The sequence below is a fragment of the Neovison vison genome, chromosome 1 (assembly GCF_020171115.1).
Source record: "Neovison vison isolate M4711 chromosome 1, ASM_NN_V1, whole genome shotgun sequence".
NCBI classification, from domain to species: domain Eukaryota; kingdom Metazoa; phylum Chordata; class Mammalia; order Carnivora; family Mustelidae; genus Neogale; species Neogale vison.
Window position 1 is genome coordinate 194843732 of NC_058091.1, and position 23443 is coordinate 194867174.

Here is a 23443-nt window from a genome sequence, read left to right on the forward strand (position 1 = left end):
AGATTAATATTCTTTTTTCTATCTGTTTGGCTATGAAATGTTGAAATATGAAATAAATGAGGCTTAAAGATTTGAGGCTTTCTGCTGACTTTCATGGAAAATTAAATTCCTAATAAATTTTGTTTGAAATCTGTTTATTTTCAAATTGTAGCCAGTCGGATGATGATTCTGGGTCAGCTTCGGGCTCAGGATCTGGTTCAAGTTCTGGAAGCAGTAGTGATGGAAGCAGTAGCCAGTCAGGTAGCAGTGACTCTGAATCCGGATCTGAATCGGGCAGTCAGTCAGAGTCTGAATCAGACACTTCCCGAGAAAACAAAGTCCAAGCAAAACCACCGAAAGTTGATGGAGCTGAGGTAATAAATAAAGTATCCTGAAAGATTGATTTCTTGTACTACTTTGGGAAAATTTTATAACATTCTTAGTCTAGCTTTTAGAAAACATTGATTTTAAACATGAAAATTTACTTTCTCAAACGTAAAGTATCTGTGGACTTGATTGGCTGGAAGAGAAGAGGTCAAGCAAGTACAAAATAAACACTTTCTAAGGCAGAAACTGAGTTTCATAAATATTCATTGTCTCCTGGATAAAAATTAAAGGTTTTATGAGATCTTTCTGTTAATCTTAGAGTTTCTGATCTTTATTTTCAAGATCTTCAAAGGAGATACTTTATTGCTGATAGGGGAATCTAAGAGAACTTGCTTCCTTGAAGATAACTTGGTAGAGTAGGCTAAGGGTCATTCTGTTTGAAAAAGGCTAATACAAGATTTACTAAAACCTGTCTATTCCTCATAATAGAATACAGTAGTGTTACTTAGAGTACCAGTCATGATAAGATTTTTGGGCCAGAATGTACATCAACACATAACTTCTGCCATGGAGAAAATCTTACTGTCTAGTAAATAATGAAAATAAAAGTCAGTTGAACTGAAACTATATATTTAGTGACATAGTTGATTTGCATTCTGACTCAAGCTCTTCATCTTCACCTCACATTAATTAAAAAACCAGACAGCTACTTTTCCAGTAGCAAAAGTGTCACAGATTGTCACTTTATTTTTTGAAAATAATATGGAGCACCAAAGAATATATTGATTAGCATTGTTTATGAACTCAGCACACCATAAATTTTTTATATGCAACTAAAGCTCAGAATTTTATTTTAATTGCCATAATATTGTATTACACATAATGTGATTACAGAAAAGAGTCTTAACTTATTATTTGGAGGCAGTGATAATGCTGGTACTGCTGTTCAGTAAATTAACTTTTTTTTGTTTTTTTTCAAAATTTCATCCTTCACTGGTTATATTTCTGTTACAGTTTTGGAAATCTAGCCCTAGTATACTGGCCGTGCAGAGATCTGCAATGCTCAAGAAGCAGCAGCAGCAGCAGCAGCAGCAGCAGCAGCATCAGGCTTCATCTAATAGTGGAACAGAGGAGGTGAGTTTTCATCATGAAAGCTATTATTTTAGGGATGCCTAGGTGGTTCAGGGCATGATCCCAGGGCCCTGGTTCTCCTTCTCCGACTCTCCCTGTTTGTTTTCCGCTCTCACCATGTCTCTGTCAAATAAGTAAATAATAAGTAAATATAGTAAATAAGTAAATTATTTTACTTTATTTTACAAATAAGTAAATAAGTAAGTTATTTTAAAAGTAGATATTATGCCCAATCATTTAACTAGGTGTAGGTTTTTATGAAATTATCACAGTGTTCTGAAAGGATGAGGAAAAAAGTATGTGTATCAAGAGCCTTGAAATATACATATGTTATTATCCAGTAATTCCACTTTTAGGAATTAATCTTAACAGACATGTGTACATTTGCTTATCACAGCAAAATTAGAAATAAACTAAATGTGAATACTGTGAAAATATACAGACAAACGTGTCTGTTAAATCATTTGTATAGAATATGAATAAGTCACAACATCTTTTTTTAAAAGAATAGGCTGTAGATACAAACAGTATAGTTCCTGTGCACACATAAGTACACCAGCATGTGTGTTTGTACAGAAACATTCAGAAAGAACTCTATCAAAAACTGTCTAATGGGACAGGATAATATTAAATTTTAAAAATATTTTTATTTTAATATATTATTTTAAATATATGTTTATATATTTTTACCATATATAACACACATATATTTATAAATATAAAGTATATATTTCCTATTTAATATTAACATATTAAATCCAAATTTGAATATACCAACCATTACAATTCCTTTTTGAGGCCATACTAGGCAAGAATAACGGTTTCTAGAGGTGGTAGATTTTAAGGTGTTGCATAAAATGCTGACATTGTGATTATTTACCTAATTTCAATGGCTGTGTTATAAATTTGTAATAAAGATGCTATTACTTCATGTGCTAATGGTACAAATATAACAACATGGTTATATATATAGTTATATGTATATATAGTTATTATATATTATATATATAGCATTGTATATATATTATACATTATATATTTAATATATATATAGTGTTATTAGCAAAGTGAATGTTAAATAGTATGACAAGCAAAAATTTGATACCACGGTCAAATTCTAATCATTAATAACATTAGCTTTGTTTTTTCTTTGTAGGATTCCTCCAGCAGTGAAGATTCTGATGACTCATCGAATGAGGTCAAAAGGAAAAAACATAAAGAGTATGTCATTTTGTTCAGCCAGTCATTGTCATATCAGGAAGACCTTTTGATGTTGTGTTTCTTATCTTTATGAAAAATTGTCAAAAGTAGAATTATGTAAATTCTTGGCTCATGGCATCTTATTAGATTAATTTAAACTATTAATTTTTAATATCCATTTTTCTCTGAGGACTTGAGGTTTTTGTGCCACTTGTTTATCTTCTATAACCCCTCTCTCCTTTGTATTTTTAAATTCCAGAGTTCTACTTGGTCATAAAATCAGAAAATTTTAATAACTTGGGAAAACTATGTAGAAGTATAGGGACCGGTAGAAATTTAGGTAATTCTGTTATTTATGTTAATAGCTATCTTACTGTTCATCTGCATGTGAAATTTACTTTCTATGTAGAACTCATTTAGAAACTCACTATAATTTCCTAAACATCCTGACTCAGAAGGTGTTTAAGAGTACTTCAGATTCTCAGTTCAGTTACTTTGATGGTCTGATTTTTTTTCTCTTTCATTTTGTCAAAAATATTATTCCATTGTCTTAGGTCTTATTTTTCTATTTGTCTTGAATATTCTGTAGTTTCACTTTGGTGTGTCTGGTCTGGATTTGTTATTTATTTATTCCACTTTATTCACTCATATATCTTTAATGTGAAGATTCCTGTTTTTTGGACATTTTCTTATCCTGTAAATCTCTCTGGTACTGTTATTAATATATATCAGTCATATTGGATTATATCTATTTTATATATCTGCTGGATCATCCATCTTCATTAATCTTACTGTATCATGTTTTTTTATCCCTTTATTTCTGTGCTACATTCTGGCTAATTTCCTCAGATCTGTCTTTTAGTTTATGAAGTACGTTTTCAGCTACTGTGTCTCATCAGCTCTCTAAACTCTTACCACTGAGTTAGTAATTTGTAAACTTAGCAGAGGTACAGCCAAATAATTTTTAAAAATTAATGATTTAGGATGATGGGTAGGCTTGGTTAAATATAAAAATCACTGTAATTTGTGTTCTAAAAAATAGTGAATTGGAGATACTTTCATATATTCTACGTATTGCTACTTCTCATTTGCAAGCTCTAAAAAGATCTCAAGATAAAAAAGAAATTGCTGCTCATGTTTTTATCATAAACCAGATTTTAGCATATGTGCTTGCTTATGTAACTCTTGACAAAGTTATAATTGACACAAGAGATACAGAGGAATGGAGTAGAAGCAGTAGCTGTGAGAAAAGGATATGGTGTATATATAAGAATTTAATATGTATCTTCCATTTGAAGTTTATATTATAGTAGAATATTAACATGTGCAGCCAGTAATTTTTCTCTACATGTGTATTAGAATTAAATAGACTGAGTAGACTAAAAATAGCAATAAAGGTAAGCTGCTCATTGACTCTTGGTTAAACTGGACTGATTTTTTTTAATACACATTTTTCTATACTATATTTTAGGCTTCTTAATGAACATGTACTACTTTAAAAATCAGTTTCAGAGTGTATATTTTTAAAAATCACAGTCTCCAGAGAATTAAAATGAAAGGGATTAGAATCTTTTTTTTAGAGAGGGCAAATATAATTATACAAGATTTTCAAAATTAAACCCTGTGATTCATTTAAATAGCATACTATGTTTTCATCCACAGAGATAATCAGAATAACATTTCCTTATTTGCCATTCATTGAAGTGTAACTAAATGATTAACAAAACTCTACAGTTATGGGAGAAATCTGTGAAGAATATTTTCTAGCATTTTTTTTTTACTCTACTCACATGTTAATATGTTGGTGTGGGTGAAAGCAACAGCTTTTTTAATAGTAACTGAAATGTAGTTCAGTTTGATTTTTTTTTTGTACTTTTATCAGATATATTTGCACTTTTATCAGATATATAAATTTGCTACACGATGTAAGGATAAACAAACATACTTTATATATTCTATATACAGTGAAGACTGGCAAATGTCTGGGTCAGGATCTCCATCTCAGTCTGGTTCAGATTCAGAATCTGAAGAAGAAAGAGATAAAAGCAGTTGTGATGAAACAGAATCTGATTATGAGCCAAAAAACAAAGTTAAAAGCAGAAAACCTCAAAATAGGTAAGTATAGTATGTTTTCAATTTGATCCTGAAAATTGTTGGTTACAGACGGTACTCTTTCTGTATATAGTGTCTTGCATCTTGTTTTATATGCTAGTGTTTCTGTGAAAAACCTCTATCCCCTGGTCTTCCCTACCTAGATCTAAGGCAAAAAATGGGAAGAAAATTCTTGGACAAAAAAAGAGACAGATTGATTCATCTGAGGAGGAAGATGATGAAGAAGATTATGATAATGATAAAAGAAGTTCTCGTCGCCAGGCAACTGTCAATGTTAGCTATAAAGAAGATGAAGAAATGAAAACAGATTCTGATGATCTACTGGAGGTCTGTGGAGAGGATGTTCCTCAACCTGAGGAAGAAGAATTTGAAACAATAGAACGTTTTATGGATTGTCGGATTGGGAGAAAAGGAGGTATTTTCTTAAAAAATATTTATTGTTTGTTTATTTCAGTAATATTTACTAAAGTAAATAAAGTATTTCTTGAAGTTATTTCAGTTTTGAAAGCGAAGAGGGTGGAAAATATACTTTGCTTAGCCTGAATATTTTCTTTGCACATAATCCACTTAACCTGACTTTGTTCATTGCGGACAATTAGAAAAATTCTTATAAACTATGTATTTCAGTTTTTTTGTTGTCATACCTAAATAATGGTTGTTATATAGGTACTTTCAGTTTCACAGATAGTTTGGCTGTTTTTAAATGTTTTTTCTTTCATCTCTAATCTGTGGGTTTTTAGTTATCTTGACATGCATTTTTTTTGGTTTTATCGAGATACAACATACAATGTATAAATTTAAGATTGACTGCATGACTTGCATACATTGCAAAATTGTTACCACAGGTAGTTTAGTTTATATTTATCCATCATCTCATAGAATAGATAGAATAAGAGGAAGAAAAAGAGAAAATTTTTTTCTTTGTGATAACTTTTAAAATCTACCATTAGAGTAGGTTTCAAATAAATTGTAGAACAGTGTTAACTATGGTCATTATGTTGTACATTACATCCCCAATACTTACTTATCTTAAAACTGGAAGCTTGTATACATCTACATTATTAACCCCCACACGCATCTGCTGGCTGCCCCAGGTAACTACAGATCTGATGATCTCTTTTCCTGTGAGGTTTTTGTTTGTTTTAGATTCCATATGTAAGTGAGATCATATGGTATTTGTCTTACTCTCACTTATTTTATTTAGTGTAATACCCTCAAATTCATCCACATTGTTGCAAATAGCAGGATTTCCTTTTTGTGGCTAAATAGTATTCCATTATATATGTGTACCACATTTTCTTTATCTGTTGAGGGGATACTTAGGTTGTTTCCATGTCTTAACTGTTGTAAATAATGCTGCATTGAACATGAGGGTACAGATCTCCAACAAAATGATTTTGGAGTTTTTAAAGGTGATTTTCCATATTTTATTTCCAGTTATCAGGCAGCCAGTCATTGGTTATTATAAATTGCTGTATGAGTTTAGGTGTGCCACTGGTTTTTGACCTTGTTTTTTCTAATTTTAAAACTGAGGTGATTAAATTAGATAATCTTTCCATTCTAAAATTTGGAGTTTCTTTTATGTATGTGTAATACAATTATCCTTACATTCTCTACACTGATTCTTTACTTATTTAAAAACATATATTTTTATTCATATTCTTGAATTTTTGAGTTGAAGGAAATAGTCTTCTAACAGAATTACATGGAATGTATTGTGTTTTCTTTTTCAGCTACTGGTGCTACTACAACCATCTATGCAGTTGAAGCAGATGGTGACCCAAATGCAGGATTTGAAAAAAACAAGGAACCAGGCGAGATCCAATATTTGATTAAATGGAAAGGATGGTCCCATATTCACAATACTTGGGAGACAGAAGAAACCCTTAAGCAGCAGAATGTTAGAGGAATGAAAAAATTGGATAACTATAAGAAAAAAGATCAGGAAACAAAAAGATGGTAAATATGTTTTATATTTTACTTAATTTTTTAACAGTTCAAAGATGATTACTAAGGTTTTTGTTAATAAGGAATACATAGTCAAGAGTCCAATAACCCAAAGGATGCCTGAGTGGCTCAGTAAGTTAAGTGTCTGCCTTCAGCTCAGGACATAATCCCAGGGTCCTGGGATAACAGCCCAGCATTAGGCTCCTTGCTCAGAGGAGAGCCTGCTTTTCCCTCTCCCACTCCTCCTGCTTGTGCTCACTCTGACAAATAAATAAATAAAATCTTTTTAAAAAATGCAATGACCTAAAATAACTATTTATAGATTTAAATTGTATTTGAAGGTAAGCTTTTGGGAATAGCCATGTCTGAACTTCTTGTTAATGATAATCATGTAGAATGTGTCTCATATATATTATAAATTATACATTTTTAAAATTAAAAATTAATGATGCTTCACTTTATTTCTATTTCAGTTTCTTCATTATTCAGCTGACTCACATGATAAGTGGCAAATGGGAGATTTTGTGCTACAGATAGTATGGGGGAATGGTTATTTAGGGGAGATTTTGAAGTCTATTTGTGGATTAATAATCTTTCAGGTTGAAAAATGCTTCTCCAGAAGATGTGGAATATTATAATTGCCAGCAAGAACTTACAGATGATCTACACAAACAGTATCAAATTGTGGAACGAATAATTGGTTAGTAATAAATGATTCTCATTGAACTTTTATCTTTCCATGCTTGATCTGAAAAAAATTTAAATTTACTGCTTACACATCGAATACAGTAGTTTAGTCTTACTGTAATAGGGTAATGTAAACCAGATGACTGATTTTTGCTTATGTAGTTTTTTACTAAAGATTAGTCCTTGGATAAGATGCATTGTGAAAATAAATAAATATCTGATTTATCTCACAGCTCATTCCAATCAGAAGTCAGCAGCTGGTTATCCCGATTATTACTGTAAATGGCAGGGCCTTCCATACTCAGAGTGCAGCTGGGAGGATGGAGCTCTAATTTCCAAAAAGTTTCAAGCATGCATAGATGAGTATTTTAGCAGGAATCAATCAAAAACCACTCCTTTTAAAGATTGCAAAGTGAGTATTGTTTGGAATTTTTAACTAATTGAAAATAGTATTTACACATCATAAATATTACAAGCCCAAATGGAGAGTTAGATCCTGATTTCAGAGAAGCTAAGAGAGGGAACTGCTTGGTTGATAGATCTTAAAGGAAAGAGTGTTCTGGTGATTGCTCTGTGGTCTTAGATGTGGTGCTGTCTTTTAGCCTTGGTGAGTGAAACGGTCAGGAAGGTGATAAATTGGTGGCAGTAGTTCTGAGGAGTGTCTTGGGGAGACCAAATAAGGGAAATTCCCTAGAAAATAGATGTATATGCTTGCTTTAAAAAGTAGTGAATATTTTCTCTGAAGGTGGGAAAGAAAAGAGGGACATACCCATAAGAAAAGAAGTAGTACCCAGGACTACCTTTCCTAATATAAGATCTTTATACTTAGAGACATTATTAACCATAGTTTTGAGGGTCTGTATACTACTAGAATTTGTTTTCTTACTATAAGATTGAATTAAATTGATAATGGTAAATTAGAAATCAGAGATTTCTTTTAAGCCAGTTGTATGGTTTATTTCTAGGTCAGGGCTGCACCAGCAGTTAAATGAATGAATTTAAGATAGCTCTATCTTGTGAACTGTGTAAGACTGAAGTATTTCAGTAGGAACTTATTTATTTCTGTCATTTTTTTCTCCAAAAAGGAGGGCAAAATATTTCATTGTACATTGTTGTTAGAGTAGGAGAATACAGTCTTATTTGAATGAATCTTGAGATTTTGAATCTTGAAATTTTAGATAAAATTTCAGAATTTATGGTAAAAGCTAAGATTTTGATCTTTAAAAATTCTTTCATTTTGATAGTTCTTCTTATTCATTTATTTCTACTAAAGGTATTAAAACAAAGACCAAGATTTGTAGCCCTAAAAAAGCAACCATCCTATATTGGAGGACATGAGAGTTTAGAATTAAGAGATTATCAACTGAATGGTTTAAATTGGCTTGCTCATTCTTGGTGCAAGTAAGTATATTTTGAATTGTCTGTTTAATTTGAGGGCATACGAATTTTACAAATACAGGATTTGGAAAAGATTTACACCAATATCAAGGATAAAGACCGTTTGGTATTTATATGCAGGCTTTTGAATTTCCTTAGTATGTAAGTAATACTTAATAATACTAAGAAGAAAATCCAGTGGCGTTTGAGTTTAACCTGTTTAAGTGCTGCACTACTTCATATTATTGTTATTCTTTAAGCTTCCTTTGGACTAAAATGGCAAACTTTGTGTACTTCTCTCATACTATTGCAGAAGCCTTTACTTATTATTGATAGCTAATAAAAGTGGTATATTTGTATACCTTTCAGATTAATTTTAACTGTTTAAATTTGTACGTGGGTTATGTGAAAAGGTTTCTTTATAAATTTGAATCTATTGTATACATAATTTTTGTTCTTAATTTTGTAGAGGAAATAGTTGCATCCTTGCTGATGAAATGGGCCTTGGAAAAACAATACAGACGATCTCATTTCTGAACTATTTGTTTCATGAACATCAATTATATGGACCTTTTCTGTTAGTGGTACCACTTTCCACTCTTACTTCTTGGCAAAGGGAAATTCAGACATGGGCTTCTCAAATGAATGCTGTGGTTTATTTAGGTGACATTAACAGTAGAAATATGGTAAGTTGTTTCTTCACAAATTTAGAAATCTAGACACACTTGTCTTTATAGTCCTAGTTTCTAGTATAAAACTTGCCACAAAGTATTCAGTACAATTGGCTGTAATAAAAGATAATTTTTAGCTGAGTGTTACTTTATGTAATATATATATTTTTCTAATTTCTTATAGAAAGTTTCAAATATACATGAAAGCAGACAGAAGAGTATAATAAATCCCTTTGTGTCCATCTCCAGCTTCACAGTTTTAATGCTTTGCCAGTTTTGTTTGATCTGTACCTCTACAGAGTACTTTCCTTCTAAATATTGTGAAGCAGACCTGTATATTGTATCTCATCCATAAATGCTGTTATAAAATGAATTAATCATTTATGTTTTATTAAATGAGAACTTCCTTCAGTGGGAAGTATGTATTAAAAACATGTCTGCTTTACTTTTATATGCTTTGAAATGCTGTGCTGTTTATATTTTTATTTGTAAGTAAGATGATTATAGCTTGTTGGACTGTGTTAAGAATGAAAATGATTTTATTATTTAAACAAACAGTTTTTTCTGTATTTTGGAGGGATTTTTTTTTTTAGGTACTCAAATAAAGTGTACTTTTCTTAATGTTTGTCTTAAAATTATCTTCAAAATTTCTTGATAGATAAGAACTCATGAATGGATGCATCCCCAGACCAAACGGTTAAAATTTAATATACTTTTAACAACTTATGAAATTTTATTGAAGGATAAGGTGTGTATTACCTATGCTTTTCTGTTTGGAGTATATTAATTTTTGCTTTACCATATATTGTGGATAGGATGAGAAGATAAATCATGGGTCAGAAGACCACATCCTCTGGGTCAAATCTGGCTTATATTTCCTAACTTTTGAATGAAGAATGGTTTTTACATTTTTAGATGGTGTATAAACAAAGAATATGTGACAGAGACCAACATACATTTGTCTACAAGAAGCTTAAATATTTACCATCTGGGTCTCTACAAGAAAAGTTTACCAACTATTGACTTATATAAAACTAGTTTGGTATAATGTGTTGATTTGTAAGATCTTTAAAGAGAAGAAAATACCTGGAAGAATTACGCTACCTCTGGGTGAAGCACTATACTAAATGCTTTATAGATGTTGTCTGTTTAGTTCTTTATAGTTCATATCTCAAGTAATTCCCATCTATTTTATAAGATACTGCTCTTTCTATTTTATTGGAAAGAAAAATTCTGTCTCAAAAGAGGTTATGCAACCATTAAAGAGCAGAATGAGGCCTGCCTCTGTTTTAAGTCAGAGACCCACATTTATATATTGGAGATCCATATATTATTTTTATGATATAAAAATCATACAGTAAATTATTTCTACACTTGGAATAAGACATGTCCAAATTTGTATCCTATTTTCTTTCTCTAAATTGACATTAATAGAGGCTTCTGCTGGCCTTAAGCTAAAAATCTTGTGAAAAATTTTAAATGATACTATTTTAATGATACGATTGTTTTTCTTTTTCCTTTTTGAATGTGTAAGCTAGTAAAAACTTTTATTTGCCTTTCTCTGTTTTCCAATGAGTGAATTCATCATCGAAGGAACTTTGTTTTGCATGTTGAGTTACTTTATTTGAGGATTTCAATAAATCTTGAAATATATAATTTTTATTTGAAAAAAGTTTGCTTTTAATTTCAGTTTGCCTGAGTTTAGTAATTTGAATTTAATTTTTCTCTTAAAATGTTAACTGTGTTCTGTTCATTTTAAGGCATTCCTTGGAGGTCTAAATTGGGCGTTTATAGGTGTAGATGAAGCACATCGATTAAAGAATGATGACTCTCTTCTGTATAAAACTTTAATAGACTTTAAGTCCAATCATCGTCTCCTTATTACTGGAACTCCTCTACAAAACTCCCTCAAAGAGCTCTGGTCTTTGCTACATTTCATTATGCCAGAAAAGTAAGATAAGTTGGGATATATAGTTTTAATATTAGTTTTATATGTTACGCTTCACAGTAAAATAATTAATGTAGGTAATAAGGTCCATAAAAAGTTTAATTACCCTAGAACATTAGACCGCAGATTTTTAAGAAGGAAAATTAAAAAGGGAAGTGACATGCAGCAGTTCATATTTCTAATATTTTTTCAGTTTTGTAAATAAGTTTAAGTCATGTGTAATAAATTACTATAGTTCATTTTGCCCTTGTTCAAAATAAAATTCATTTGGAAAACTGAAACAGTATCCTTCTTAGTATTTAATAGGAGCAGTAATAACAATAATAATTCCTTTTTCTAAATGAGGAAAACTAGAATAAAGGTCAGATAACGTGTTCAAGATGACAAATTCTTTTTTCAGAATTTTAAAATTCTTTGAGAAATATTGTAATGAAAATCCTGTATTTGAAAATACTTTAATTTTATTTAACATCTTTAATTCAAAGAGAATCATAATTTTATAAAACAGCTTTGTTTCACCTTTGGATACATGACAGATTTCTTGGAAAGGATGGTTCTTAGAAGTGACTAATATTAGCAAATCTCTTTTATTGAAAGTCTGTATTTTGTTTATATATGAGTACTCTCAAAGATCTCATATTCAATGACTTTTTTTCAGTAGTTCTTCCATTTCTTACATTTTTAAGGTTTTCTTCCTGGGAAGATTTTGAAGAAGAACATGGAAAAGGCAGAGAATATGGTTATGCAAGCCTCCACAAGGAGCTTGAGCCATTTCTGTTACGCAGAGTTAAAAAAGATGTGGAAAAATCTCTTCCTGCCAAGGTTGAGCAGATTTTAAGAATGGAAATGAGTGCTTTACAGAAACAGTATTACAAGTAAGCCGTAAACAGACCACATGTTGGACATTTAATTCTAAATAACCCCCTGTAACCTTGTCTCATTGAAGTGTCCCCCCAACCCTGTAGTATGTTCTTAAAGTAGTAACAATTGTTGAATTTTAGAATAGGTTTATTCTATAGGCTCTTGAAGCAAAGAAATTAAATGGCATGTTCAAGACCATGGGTAACCTAATACTAATCATGATTAATTGTGTTTCTCTGTTTTGTGCTCTGTTACCATATAGAGGGTTCTGTTAAGTGTTAATAATACTTACCTGTTAGTGATACTAAGGCATTATTTTGTAGTTATGATGATTACATAATTGACAAACGTAGAAGCCAGAACAAGAAATTTAAAATTTTAGGCCCCCCGTTGAGGAATATTAATCATACTTAAGATAAATTTGTATGTAAGATCTATACAATACTACTTCTACTTCAAAGAATCAAAAGGTAATATTTGTCCTAAAAGCTATTTAAACATTTAATTGCATAAAATGCACTGCTGTATACATGCATTTGGATTCTGAAAAATTTATTTCATGGTAAAAGCTGTAAGTACCATACATGAAAAGGAATATATTTTTTGCATGAATTAACCCTCGGGTTTGTTTTCAGCTCACAGCCAGTCTTATTTTATCTCTAGCTATTCCTACTCCCTGCCCCCCCCCCATATCATTCTGAGGCATATCAGTGATAAAATTGTTTCAGGTCCTTTCCCAGACTAACCTTTATAGAAAGGAAGAAAATAAAAGATGTTAGAAGACAAAGTATATTGTGGTGAGAGGAAATGTTATATAGTTACATAAATAGTTTGGACTGATAAAAATAACCACCCATAATTTTTCTACAAGTTGTATATATATTGTTTAATTGTAATTTAGAGAAGGCAATGTGGGTAAACCAGGTATGCTCATGAGGTTTTTTTACATGTCTATGTTTTGGTTGCCTAATGTAATAAAATTTGTAGGAAGGTTAATATAGATCATAGTTGATCTATTTTTGAAGTAACTTCGGGGGAAAAAGGATTAATACACTATACTCACTGCTACATTAAGCCTTTACTGTATATTGCTCAGATAACAAGTTATGTGTTTTCTCATTAATTTTATGAATGAAGTTCGTTAGTCTTGTGAATGGGATTTGGTCTGTTGTATATCAAGTTGTGAACTTCGTATTGGTACAGTTTTGCTTTGGTGCTTGATTGTTTTTTCATTATTTTAGAATTCATCCTGGTAAGTATTGTGCTGAACCTCATTTTTGTGTTATTTTTTTTCTTTAAACAGGTGGATATTAACTAGGAATTACAAAGCCCTAAGCAAAGGTTCCAAGGGCAGTACCTCAGGCTTTTTGAACATTATGATGGAGCTAAAGAAATGTTGTAACCATTGCTACCTCATTAAACCACCAGATAATAATGAATTCTATAATAAACAGGAGGCCTTACAAGTAAGGATTTTAAAATATTGTTACTCTGTGGTAAAACAAAATTCTAGAAATTCTTATTGCAGTTATAACTGAAAATGGCACAAGGCTTTAATGTATTAGTTAAAATTTCTCTTTGGTTATGGTATAATTAAATAAATCTTTTTTAGTCTTTATAAAAAAAGCCTTTAAAATGATAATTTATTCAATTTATTATTTTGATCATTTTCTAAAAATGGATTTGTATGGACTAACAAGGTCTATCCAGCAGAAATCCCTTAATATATTCTTAATTGACAGAAATTCACATCAGTTAATGTGCTGAATTTGTGATATGGCAAATGGTAGTCTTGAGAAAGACATCTTAACCTCAGGTTTTACCATAACTGTCACTTCTGGAAGATGGATGAGAAGTATGCAGAAGGCACAACTGCCATCCTACTCCAGCAGTGCTTTAAAGTCCAAGGTTTAGTGACTGATATGTATAAATTCAAATATGTTTTGTTATTGTTTTAAAACCTTTAGTTGCTTAGTAGCTGCTTCTTTCAATATATTGTTTTTCAAAGATTTTTGGAGAAGTAGTTGTAATGACTAGCCAGTGAAGTGAAACTACTCCCTCCATCCCCTTACCTCCAAAACATGACAAAAACCGAGGTGCTAAATGACAAGGAAAATCCTAGCTGGCGTAGATCAGAGTGATCCTAGAAAGGTCCTAGAACATTTTGAAAACTGAAATAAACTATATTCCACCATTATAAAAACATAGCATTTTGATTTTAAATAATTAAAGAAGATGAAGTATTAAGTGGAGTATTTATTTAATTTGATTGATTTTTTTTCGCATGCTGTAACATTTGTAATTTATTGTTTCCTAGCACTTAATCCGTAGTAGCGGAAAATTGATTCTTCTTGACAAACTGTTAATTCGTCTAAGAGAACGAGGCAATAGAGTTCTTATTTTTTCTCAAATGGTGCGGATGTTAGATATTCTTGCAGAATATTTGAAATATCGTCAATTCCCCTTTCAAGTAAGCATTTCATTTTTTCTTTTTTGTTGACTTAAATTTTATCTGATTTTTTAAAAAATTTTATCTGATTCTTGAGTGTATTCTACACAATTACCTTTGAAATTCTTCTGTATAGATTTTTATATAAACTGTACTTCTAAGATACTGTTATCTATTTTAAAAATTTCTATTTGTGGGGTGCCTGGTGGCTCAGTCAGTTAAGCTCCTGCATCTTGATTTTGGCTCAGGTCCTCTCATGGTCATGAGATTGAGCCCCAAGTCAGGCTCTGCACTGGCTGTGGAGCTGTCTACCTCTGCCTTTGCCCTCTCCTCTCTCTCTCTTCCTCCCCGGGTTGGGGGGGTGGGATTTCTATTTGTTGTTATTCCTTTTTTTTTCCTTTTTGACCTTACATTTAGCAGCAAAGCGATTTTTCTTTTCTCTAATTTTTATTTTAATTCTGTACTTCTGTGCTCAAATTGAAATGGCCGGACTGTTACAGATTCTGAAGAATAATTTTCTTATAGTTACTCTGATACATAGCTTGCTGAATAAAACTACAGATGACTCTAAGGAAGGTACTAAAGACCAAATGGTCTTATATTACATTTATTCATTATTTATTTTGAAATCTATTCAGTATAATTGAAGCTAACATGAATGAGTGTTTAATGTTAAGAGACAGGTGCTAATCTCAGTACTTTCTAATAATTTGTTTAATCCTTATTTAATCCTTTATGAACAGTCCCTAGAACCTAGTGAACTTCAATCCAGTAACTAGTTAATGACTTATATTTACTGCAGGAAATAAAACAGAAGCAGAATTATAAGGATGAATCTCAACAGACATAATTCCTGCTCTGTTAGAATTTAAATCATAATGTGGGAGATAGATATTAAGCAGGTAATTATACATAAAAATGACATTACAACTCTGGTAATGTCTGCTTTGAAGGACAGGTTTTTGGTGATTATGAACATGGTTGAGAAATATATAGTCATTCAGGCTAGGAGAAAAGTATGGAAAAAGTATCATTGTTTTTTGTAACAGCTTTATTGAGATGTAATTTCCTTCCCATGCAATTCATGCATTTAAAGTGTACAATAAAGTGATTTTTAATATATGCACAGAGTTGGGCAGCTAACAGCATAATCTTAGAATGTTCTATTCCCTCAAAAAGAAACTACCCTTAAGCTACCATTGTATTTCTCCCTATCACCCCTCCGTGCCCACCTCAACTCTTTCTTGGTTGTTTTTAGTCCAACTAGTATATGTACATGGTCAAAAAAAACAATAGAGTAAAGAAGTGCTTGTTGTCAGCAGTTCTGTGCCCCTTATGCCTTCTCATTCCCAGATTAATTCCCAGAGAAAACTATCTTTACCGTTCGGTCTAGTTATATTTCAATAAATGATATAGCCACTGTATTTTAAAAGTTTTTTTTTGTTTTGGTTTTTTTTGTAATTGTTAATGAAAAGGAAACAAATAGCAGTATTTAAAATCTATATTTTCAGCAAGTGTTTAGTAAGCACTCAGTATATATCCAATACTGAGCTAAGTGTTTTTACTGTTTTCTCTCACTGAATGCTCTGAATTTGTGAGGGAAATATACTATTATGATAATTCCCTGAGAACGAAATGAACAAGGTAAAAAGTTAAGATCGCTTGTCCAGGCACCCATGAATACTGAAGACACCCAAATGCAGGCTATTTGACTAGAACCCATGGTGCCCCAAATCAGTGACTTTCATACTTAATCAGGGGGTTTTGGTGGATCTACCTCCCTCTTTCTTTCCCTCCCTTCCTTTCTTTCCTTCCTTCCTTTCTTTCTCTATCTCTTTTTTTAAAAAAAAATTTAAAGTTTTTATTTATTAGAGAGCCTTCATGAGCAGGGAGGAGGGGCAGAGGGAGAGTGAGAAGCAGACTTCCTACTGAGTGCAGAGCTCAATGTGGGGCTCAATCCCATTACCCTGAGATCATGACCTGAGCCAAAGGCAGACACTTAACTGAGCCACCCAGATGTCCCTGGATCCCGTTCTCAGAGTTTTTGATTCAGTAGATCTGGGATGGGGCTCAAAAGTTTGCATTTCTAATTTCTCAGGTGACATTGATGGCTGTTGGTCCGGTAACCATGCTGGACTTAATCAGCATTTATAAAACTGTGGTCTGTAACTAATTAATGGATCTGGGAATCAATTTAATGAGTTGTACCAATATTTTGAAAGAATGAAATAGATTTTAATATATGAGAGTGTATCATGGTACATTGTTTTCATGTAACTTGCTTTGAGTACACAGCTGTGTACTCATTCATATGTAAAGTGTATTTCTTACACTGTACACAGCTGTGTACTCATTCATATGTAAAGTGTATTTCTTACACTGAGACTCAGGTGAAATGGTAGCCATTGCCATTACTTACTGTTATAATCTGGAGAAATAGTTTTAGTGGTTAAGAGCATAGACTTGAGAGACTATGGACTCTGAAAAACAGTCTGAAGGGTTTGAAGTGGCGGGGGGGTGGGAGGTAGGGGTACCAGGTGGTGGGTATTATAGAGGGCATGGCTTGCATGGAGCACTGGGTGTGATGAAAAAATAATGAATAATGTTTTTCTGAAAATAAATAAATTGGGGAAAAAAAAAGAACTGTACGCAACACTGTACTCTAATTGGTAAGAGTTTTCTTCACTGGGTTATGAGTTAGTAATTCTGATAATATAACTTGTTTCTTAAAGAAAAAAAAAAAAAAAAGAGCACAGACTTGAGAGACAAAATGCCTGGACATTGTCTTCTTTCCTCTTAGGTACCTTATACTCTGTTACAGTCTTAGCAAAAGCAGTATAGCCTTTTCATACTAAATTTCATTGATTAAGTATCAATGATTTTAATCTTGTTGATTTTAATATCATTTTAAAATATTTGATTTGGTTATATGCAGTATTTTACTGTGTTCTTTCTAGAGATTAGATGGATCAATAAAAGGGGAGCTGAGAAAACAAGCTCTAGATCATTTTAATGCTGAAGGATCAGAGGTATGAATGCTTTTAAAATTGTGAATTATTTTAATCACTGTTTTAGTTGTACTTTTTTTTTAATCATATTGTTGTTACCCAGTTTTGCTTTGTGAGGTTTTAAAAAATTAATATTCTCTTGTAAATCTGAAGAATTTTACCCTTTCTTTATAATACTGTTTCAGCATAGGACAGTTAATTTGATTCAGAATAAATTAGCCCACTTTCATTTAGAATTTTTTAAATTTGGTGTATATTATTCCATGTATATTTGTATTTAGGAGTCTTGTTGACTGGTTTTGCTAGAGGTTTTTGTATTTTAGTATTTTTTAAAACTACTTTTTTAGTTTTATTGCTGAAATACTTCTAAATTCAAAAAAATAAATTATTAAATTCTCTAATTAATCACAGTCTCTAATTAATAAATCGAGCCTATTTATAATTCCTTACAGGATTTCTGCTTTTTACTTTCCACAAGAGCTGGAGGCTTGGGAATTAATTTAGCCTCCGCTGACACTGTTGTTATATTTGATTCTGATTGGAATCCACAAAATGATCTTCAGGCACAGGCTAGAGCTCATCGAATTGGGCAGAAGAAACAGGTATTTTTTTTTTTTTCCTTTAATTTTACTTTTGTGTTCTTTTTTTATTATCATCAGTGTTTGGATGTGATTTTGGTTTATCTTCCTGGTCAAGTCATTAGAACACAGTCATGTTGCTCTTTAACATGTAAAATACTAAGGAATTCAGATTTACCAAAAGAAGATCTGGCAGAATTGAAGTAACTGCCAAATAGGTTTATGCCCTCTCTTTTAATCATACATTTTGTTTACAGCTATAGAGTACCAATTGTTTTTCATAACCTAAACTTCAAAATGTTTTTATTTTAACTACGGAAAGAGATTTTCTTTAGTATATTGCTACCTCTTTCTTAACCTGTATTTTATCCATTTGCCTATAAGATTGCAAAAAAGCCATTCTGATTTTATAGTTTTTATATAGCTTTCTGATACTGTTATAATAGGCCTTGAGAAAAACCACCTGTCATCATTCTGATGCCTTGTTCTTTGTATTTTAATTCATTTACCTACGTCTAGAGTAGTGCTTCTCAAACTTCTCCAAAGCAGGAGATAACAAACAACAGAAAGACTTATGGGCACATTTATAATGCCTTTTAAAAGATTTCATGTTTTCTACTGAAAAATTTGTCCATAATTTTAAATTGAAAAAATATTTTGCCCAAATAATTCTCATAAAACTCTGATCAGAAATATATTATGCTTCTTTATGTAATTTTTTATACTCTGGAACAATATTGCATACCCCTTACTGAAAGCTTGTATTTACAGTAGTGGTTCTTAACATCATCAGACCCAGTGACTACTTTTACATCAGCTCTTTTTAGCACCTCCTTTTCCTTGAATTGAATGCATGAATTTGAAAATAATTTGAGTGCCCTAATAGCAATTTAGGTAGGAAAAAAACAACAACCCAAAACCTTTTTAAAAAATACGTATTTTAATATATAGAGCTACATATATGAGAAAATAAGAGCAGAACTCATTGTCCATTGGAAGCACCAAGGAAGGAAAGATCCAGGGGTATGTTGGTGCATAAGGGAATAGAAATTAATATTAAAATTAGGTCATAACACTTACTTGCACATTATAAAGAGAGGTGCACTTGAAGTAGGGATAATAGCATGCCAAGATAAATTACAGACTGCCAGAGAGGAGATGGTGAGGAAGTAAGGTAATCTTATAAGTGAGCTGGACCTTGTGAATAGTCCAATTAGACCTGTTTTATGAATGAGATGGGGCATAGTGGTTAATTGCACTAAACCTTCATGTATTGAAATCCTTAACACATGGCTGGACTCATTCCATTTATACTACTTAGATACTGATTAAAGGCCACCACATCTTCCAATAGGTGATAGAAAATAAAGGATACATTAGAAGAACCAGTTAGATAAAATACTATAGAAAGTTGCATGGTAGACCTTTGGGAAGAATATCTGAATAAGATCATGAAAATGATGGTAACACAGATTTCTTACATTTATGTTACAAAACTTTTAAAAAAAAGGTGATATAAACATAACTATATTTTTAAATATAATTATCATTTAACACATTTAAAATATATAAATATGGGTACATATTTTTATTAATGATTATTGAGCTGTATTTATTATTTGACTATTGGTGTATTATAATAAGATTGCTTCCTGTTCCTCGGTGTTTTTTATTTTTTAAATTTTTATTTAAATTCCAGTTACCATGCAGTATATTATTAGTTTCAAGTGTACATTATAGTGCTTGAACTCTTCGATACAACACGTGGTACGCCTTACAACAGGGGCCCTCCGTAATCCCCATCACCTGTTTAATGCCCCACCCACATCACCAAGGTGGTAACCATCAATTTGTTTTCTGTTGTTAAGAGTCTCTTTCTTGGTTTGCTTCTCTTTTCCCCTATGATCATTTGTTTAGTTTTTTTCAAATTCCACATATATGTGACATCAAGCACGTGCCTATGGTTTTACTAGTATTTGGTTCTAAATCTGACACAAGGTATTTCATATCTCTTATTAAATATTTATATGCAGCAACTACAAAATGAGTATAGATGAGTAATACAGATGCATTTTATTGGTGACACCAGTACTATACACATTTGGAAATAATTTTTGATAGAGATCTAAATAAAATGATACCCTGTTATCTACTGATTTATGCAGTAGTTAAAATGCTGGGGGAAAAAGTGTGTGAATTAGAACTTCATTAAAACTCTTTTATTGTTTACCTTAAAATGGAATCAAATTTAGACTAAAATAATTTAAAAGTTTTTAAAAATCATATATAAGACTTGAAAGACTCAAGATACTTTTTCTTTGTGCCTGAATGTCCAGTTTAATGCAGAATGTCTAATTTAGTCTCAGGTCCCTCTGCTCTTAAGTACTGGAAAACCTACCTGATGATTTCAAAAACTATGAAAATGTCCCCATAAATTTTCAGAATATCCCTATATGGTCCTACTGTTTATATAGAACTGCTGGTCTTGAGAAATAGGGCAAAATATCTACACATTAATTTTTGTTTGTTTTGGAAAGCTTTGTCTTATGGCAGGGTTTCATCTTTAACATGGGAAATGATTCACAGAATTTTGGATTATATGAAATATGAAATATTAATCAGAATTAACATAACTGATGTAAATTATCATATGTTTACCACTTTTTCCCACCTTTTTTTTTGCTAAAAAATAATTTAAAAATTACTGTCATTGCTTTTATTTTTTTATTTTTTAAGTATATTTCTTAAAGATTTTATTTAGTTATTTGAGAGAGAGAGAGATTACAAGTAGCTGTAGAGGCAGGCAGAGAGTAGGGCGGGAAGCAGGCTCCTAGTGAGCAGAGAGCCCAATGTGGGGCTCAGTCCCAGGAGCCTGAGATCATGACCTGAGCTGAAAGCAGAGGCTTTAACCCACTGAGACACCCAGGCGCCCCATCATTGCTTTTTTAAAAAAAAAAAACAAGCGAATAAAATCTCCTGACCAAACTATAAGGACACAGCTTCAAAATAATCTTTAAATTGAAGAAGTTTAGCTTTTATATATATTGGGTTTTTTTAATTTTGACCAGTGAAAATTTCACGTAGGATGAGCTTTCCTCTATGTAGAGTATTTGGGTGTTCGTTAGCAAGTGAATCCTTTTTACTACATTTTATGTTTCATCATGCATTTCTTTACAGGTGAATATTTATCGTCTAGTTACGAAAGGATCAGTTGAAGAGGATATACTTGAAAGGGCCAAAAAGAAGATGGTTTTAGATCACCTTGTAATTCAGAGAATGGACACAACTGGGAAGACAGTACTACATACAGGTTCTGCCCCCTCAAGGTAGTTAGTTACTTTAATTTTTTTCTTTTTTTTTTAAGATTTTTTTTGGTTAGAGAGAACATGAATCCGGGGCAGGGGAGAAGAGATGCAGAGGGAGAAGCAGATTTCCCGCTGAGCAGAGAGCCTGATGACACGGGGTTGTATCCCAGAACCCTTAGTTCATGACCTGAGCCAAAAACAGATGCTTAACCAACTGAGCCCTGGTAGTTACTTTAATATTTAAAAAAAAAAAAAAAAAGTAGACTCATTTTACACTCATTTTCCTGAAATGTTACATAGTACAGGCAGATCTTTGATGTATCATATTTAGTATTGTAATTCTTCAATTCTTTAAAGCACTGGAGTAATTTTTAATCAAAAGCATACATTCAGTACTGATTTCACCACTCAGGTTTTATAAATCTTGGGGGAGAAATTCCTTTAATTTCCAGGTTTCAAGTTCTTATCTTTTAAAATAAGTGATCTTATAGTACTTCACATGTCTAACTCTGTCATAACTTACATAAATTTGACTGTGTCAATAATGAATGAAAGTGCAGTGTAAGTACTAAATTGTTAACTGTTAATATTAAGCATTTTTATTTGTCTTTCTTTATTTAGTTCTACTCCTTTCAATAAAGAAGAGTTATCAGCCATTTTAAAGTTTGGCGCTGAGGAACTTTTTAAGGAACCTGAAGGAGAAGAGCAAGAGCCCCAGGTAAAAAAAAACTTTCCTCAAAATGTGCCATTTCTTTAAACTTATGAGGTATATTTACTTCAAAATATATTAAAGTATACTTAAAGTTTCTTTCTAATTATAGGAAATGGATATAGATGAAATCTTGAAGAGGGCTGAAACTCATGAAAACGAACCAGGCCCTTTAACTGTAGGAGATGAGTTGCTTTCCCAGTTCAAGGTAGATTTTTTTTCTTTTTAATTTTTCCTTCAAATTATCTAAATTGAGAGGGAGTGATTATTTTTTTGTCATTTCATGTTTTATTAATCTCTTTAATCACAGTGAATATAATTTCTTAAGATTTTTGTCTTAAAATTTGCTATGTGTTTGAAAATTCTTCTCCCTTATTTTGAGAAACCAGTAGCAACTTGTTTTGAAAAGGACCAAATCATTTATGAATAGGTACATTTAGTGGAATGAGGAGGACTGTTATTCTAATTAGCTTCTAAAAAAGTGCTTGGCAAATAGCACATCCTCAAATATTTGGGTAAATGAGTGAACATGGTCTCTAATGGAGATTTCTATGACGGAAGGCTTTTAGCTAATGTTTGTTGGAGCAATTTTTGACATTAGATTAAGTTAAGCATTGTCACACCTAAGAAAACTCAAGTTAATCAGTCCATGTAAGCAATGAGCTCCTATTAGTACTTATAAATACCCCTGGTCTGGTAAGGGCTAAAAGGTTGCAAGGAGTCCTAAAGCAGAGTAAGTCAGCCAACCTCATAGAGTAAGCTGTTTAGTGTAAAGAAGAAAGTTCCTCGGTAGCCATAACCCTAGAACTGAGTTTCTAAGAAGAGCAGTTCAGTTTGCGTCATTTTTTCATTCAACAAATATTTATTGCATTCTCTCTCTCTCAAATAAATCTTTAAAATAAATAAAGACATGAGAGGATGAACACTGTTTGTAGTATCATCTCTTAACACAGGATAAGCATGGGTTTTTTCATCCAGTTTTTGTAAGTTTTATGTGCCACTTTTGGCAGTTAGCTTTAATGAATCCATTCTGTGTACCAGTCTTCATAGTTCCTTCAGTATATTATTTAATCTTCACAGAAGTTAGTGAGCTCTTTCTATTCCTTTTTTTTTTTAACATTGAACAAACCAGGAACCCAAGATAACCTAAGGTT

The 23443-nt window shown here is 31.8% G+C and overlaps 1 protein-coding gene across 3 annotated transcripts in view; it reads left to right on the forward strand.

The window, feature by feature from the left end:
- Nucleotides 1-23443, forward strand: part of CHD1 (chromodomain helicase DNA binding protein 1) — a 73390-nt gene that overhangs the window by 25810 nt on the left and 24137 nt on the right. For all 3 annotated transcript variants that reach the window (XM_044264969.1, XM_044264985.1, XM_044264977.1), the window contains exons 3-22: nucleotides 152-353; nucleotides 1321-1440; nucleotides 2594-2658; nucleotides 4603-4752; nucleotides 4893-5164; nucleotides 6483-6708; nucleotides 7296-7396; nucleotides 7617-7795; nucleotides 8657-8784; nucleotides 9230-9446; nucleotides 10090-10179; nucleotides 11192-11382; nucleotides 12066-12254; nucleotides 13544-13706; nucleotides 14558-14710; nucleotides 17647-17718; nucleotides 18150-18299; nucleotides 21453-21601; nucleotides 22202-22298; nucleotides 22402-22497. In XM_044264969.1, the coding sequence (XP_044120904.1) occupies nucleotides 152-353; nucleotides 1321-1440; nucleotides 2594-2658; nucleotides 4603-4752; nucleotides 4893-5164; nucleotides 6483-6708; nucleotides 7296-7396; nucleotides 7617-7795; nucleotides 8657-8784; nucleotides 9230-9446; nucleotides 10090-10179; nucleotides 11192-11382; nucleotides 12066-12254; nucleotides 13544-13706; nucleotides 14558-14710; nucleotides 17647-17718; nucleotides 18150-18299; nucleotides 21453-21601; nucleotides 22202-22298; nucleotides 22402-22497 (3010 nt within the window). The remainder of the gene's footprint in view (nucleotides 1-151; nucleotides 354-1320; nucleotides 1441-2593; nucleotides 2659-4602; nucleotides 4753-4892; nucleotides 5165-6482; nucleotides 6709-7295; nucleotides 7397-7616; nucleotides 7796-8656; nucleotides 8785-9229; nucleotides 9447-10089; nucleotides 10180-11191; nucleotides 11383-12065; nucleotides 12255-13543; nucleotides 13707-14557; nucleotides 14711-17646; nucleotides 17719-18149; nucleotides 18300-21452; nucleotides 21602-22201; nucleotides 22299-22401; nucleotides 22498-23443) is intronic.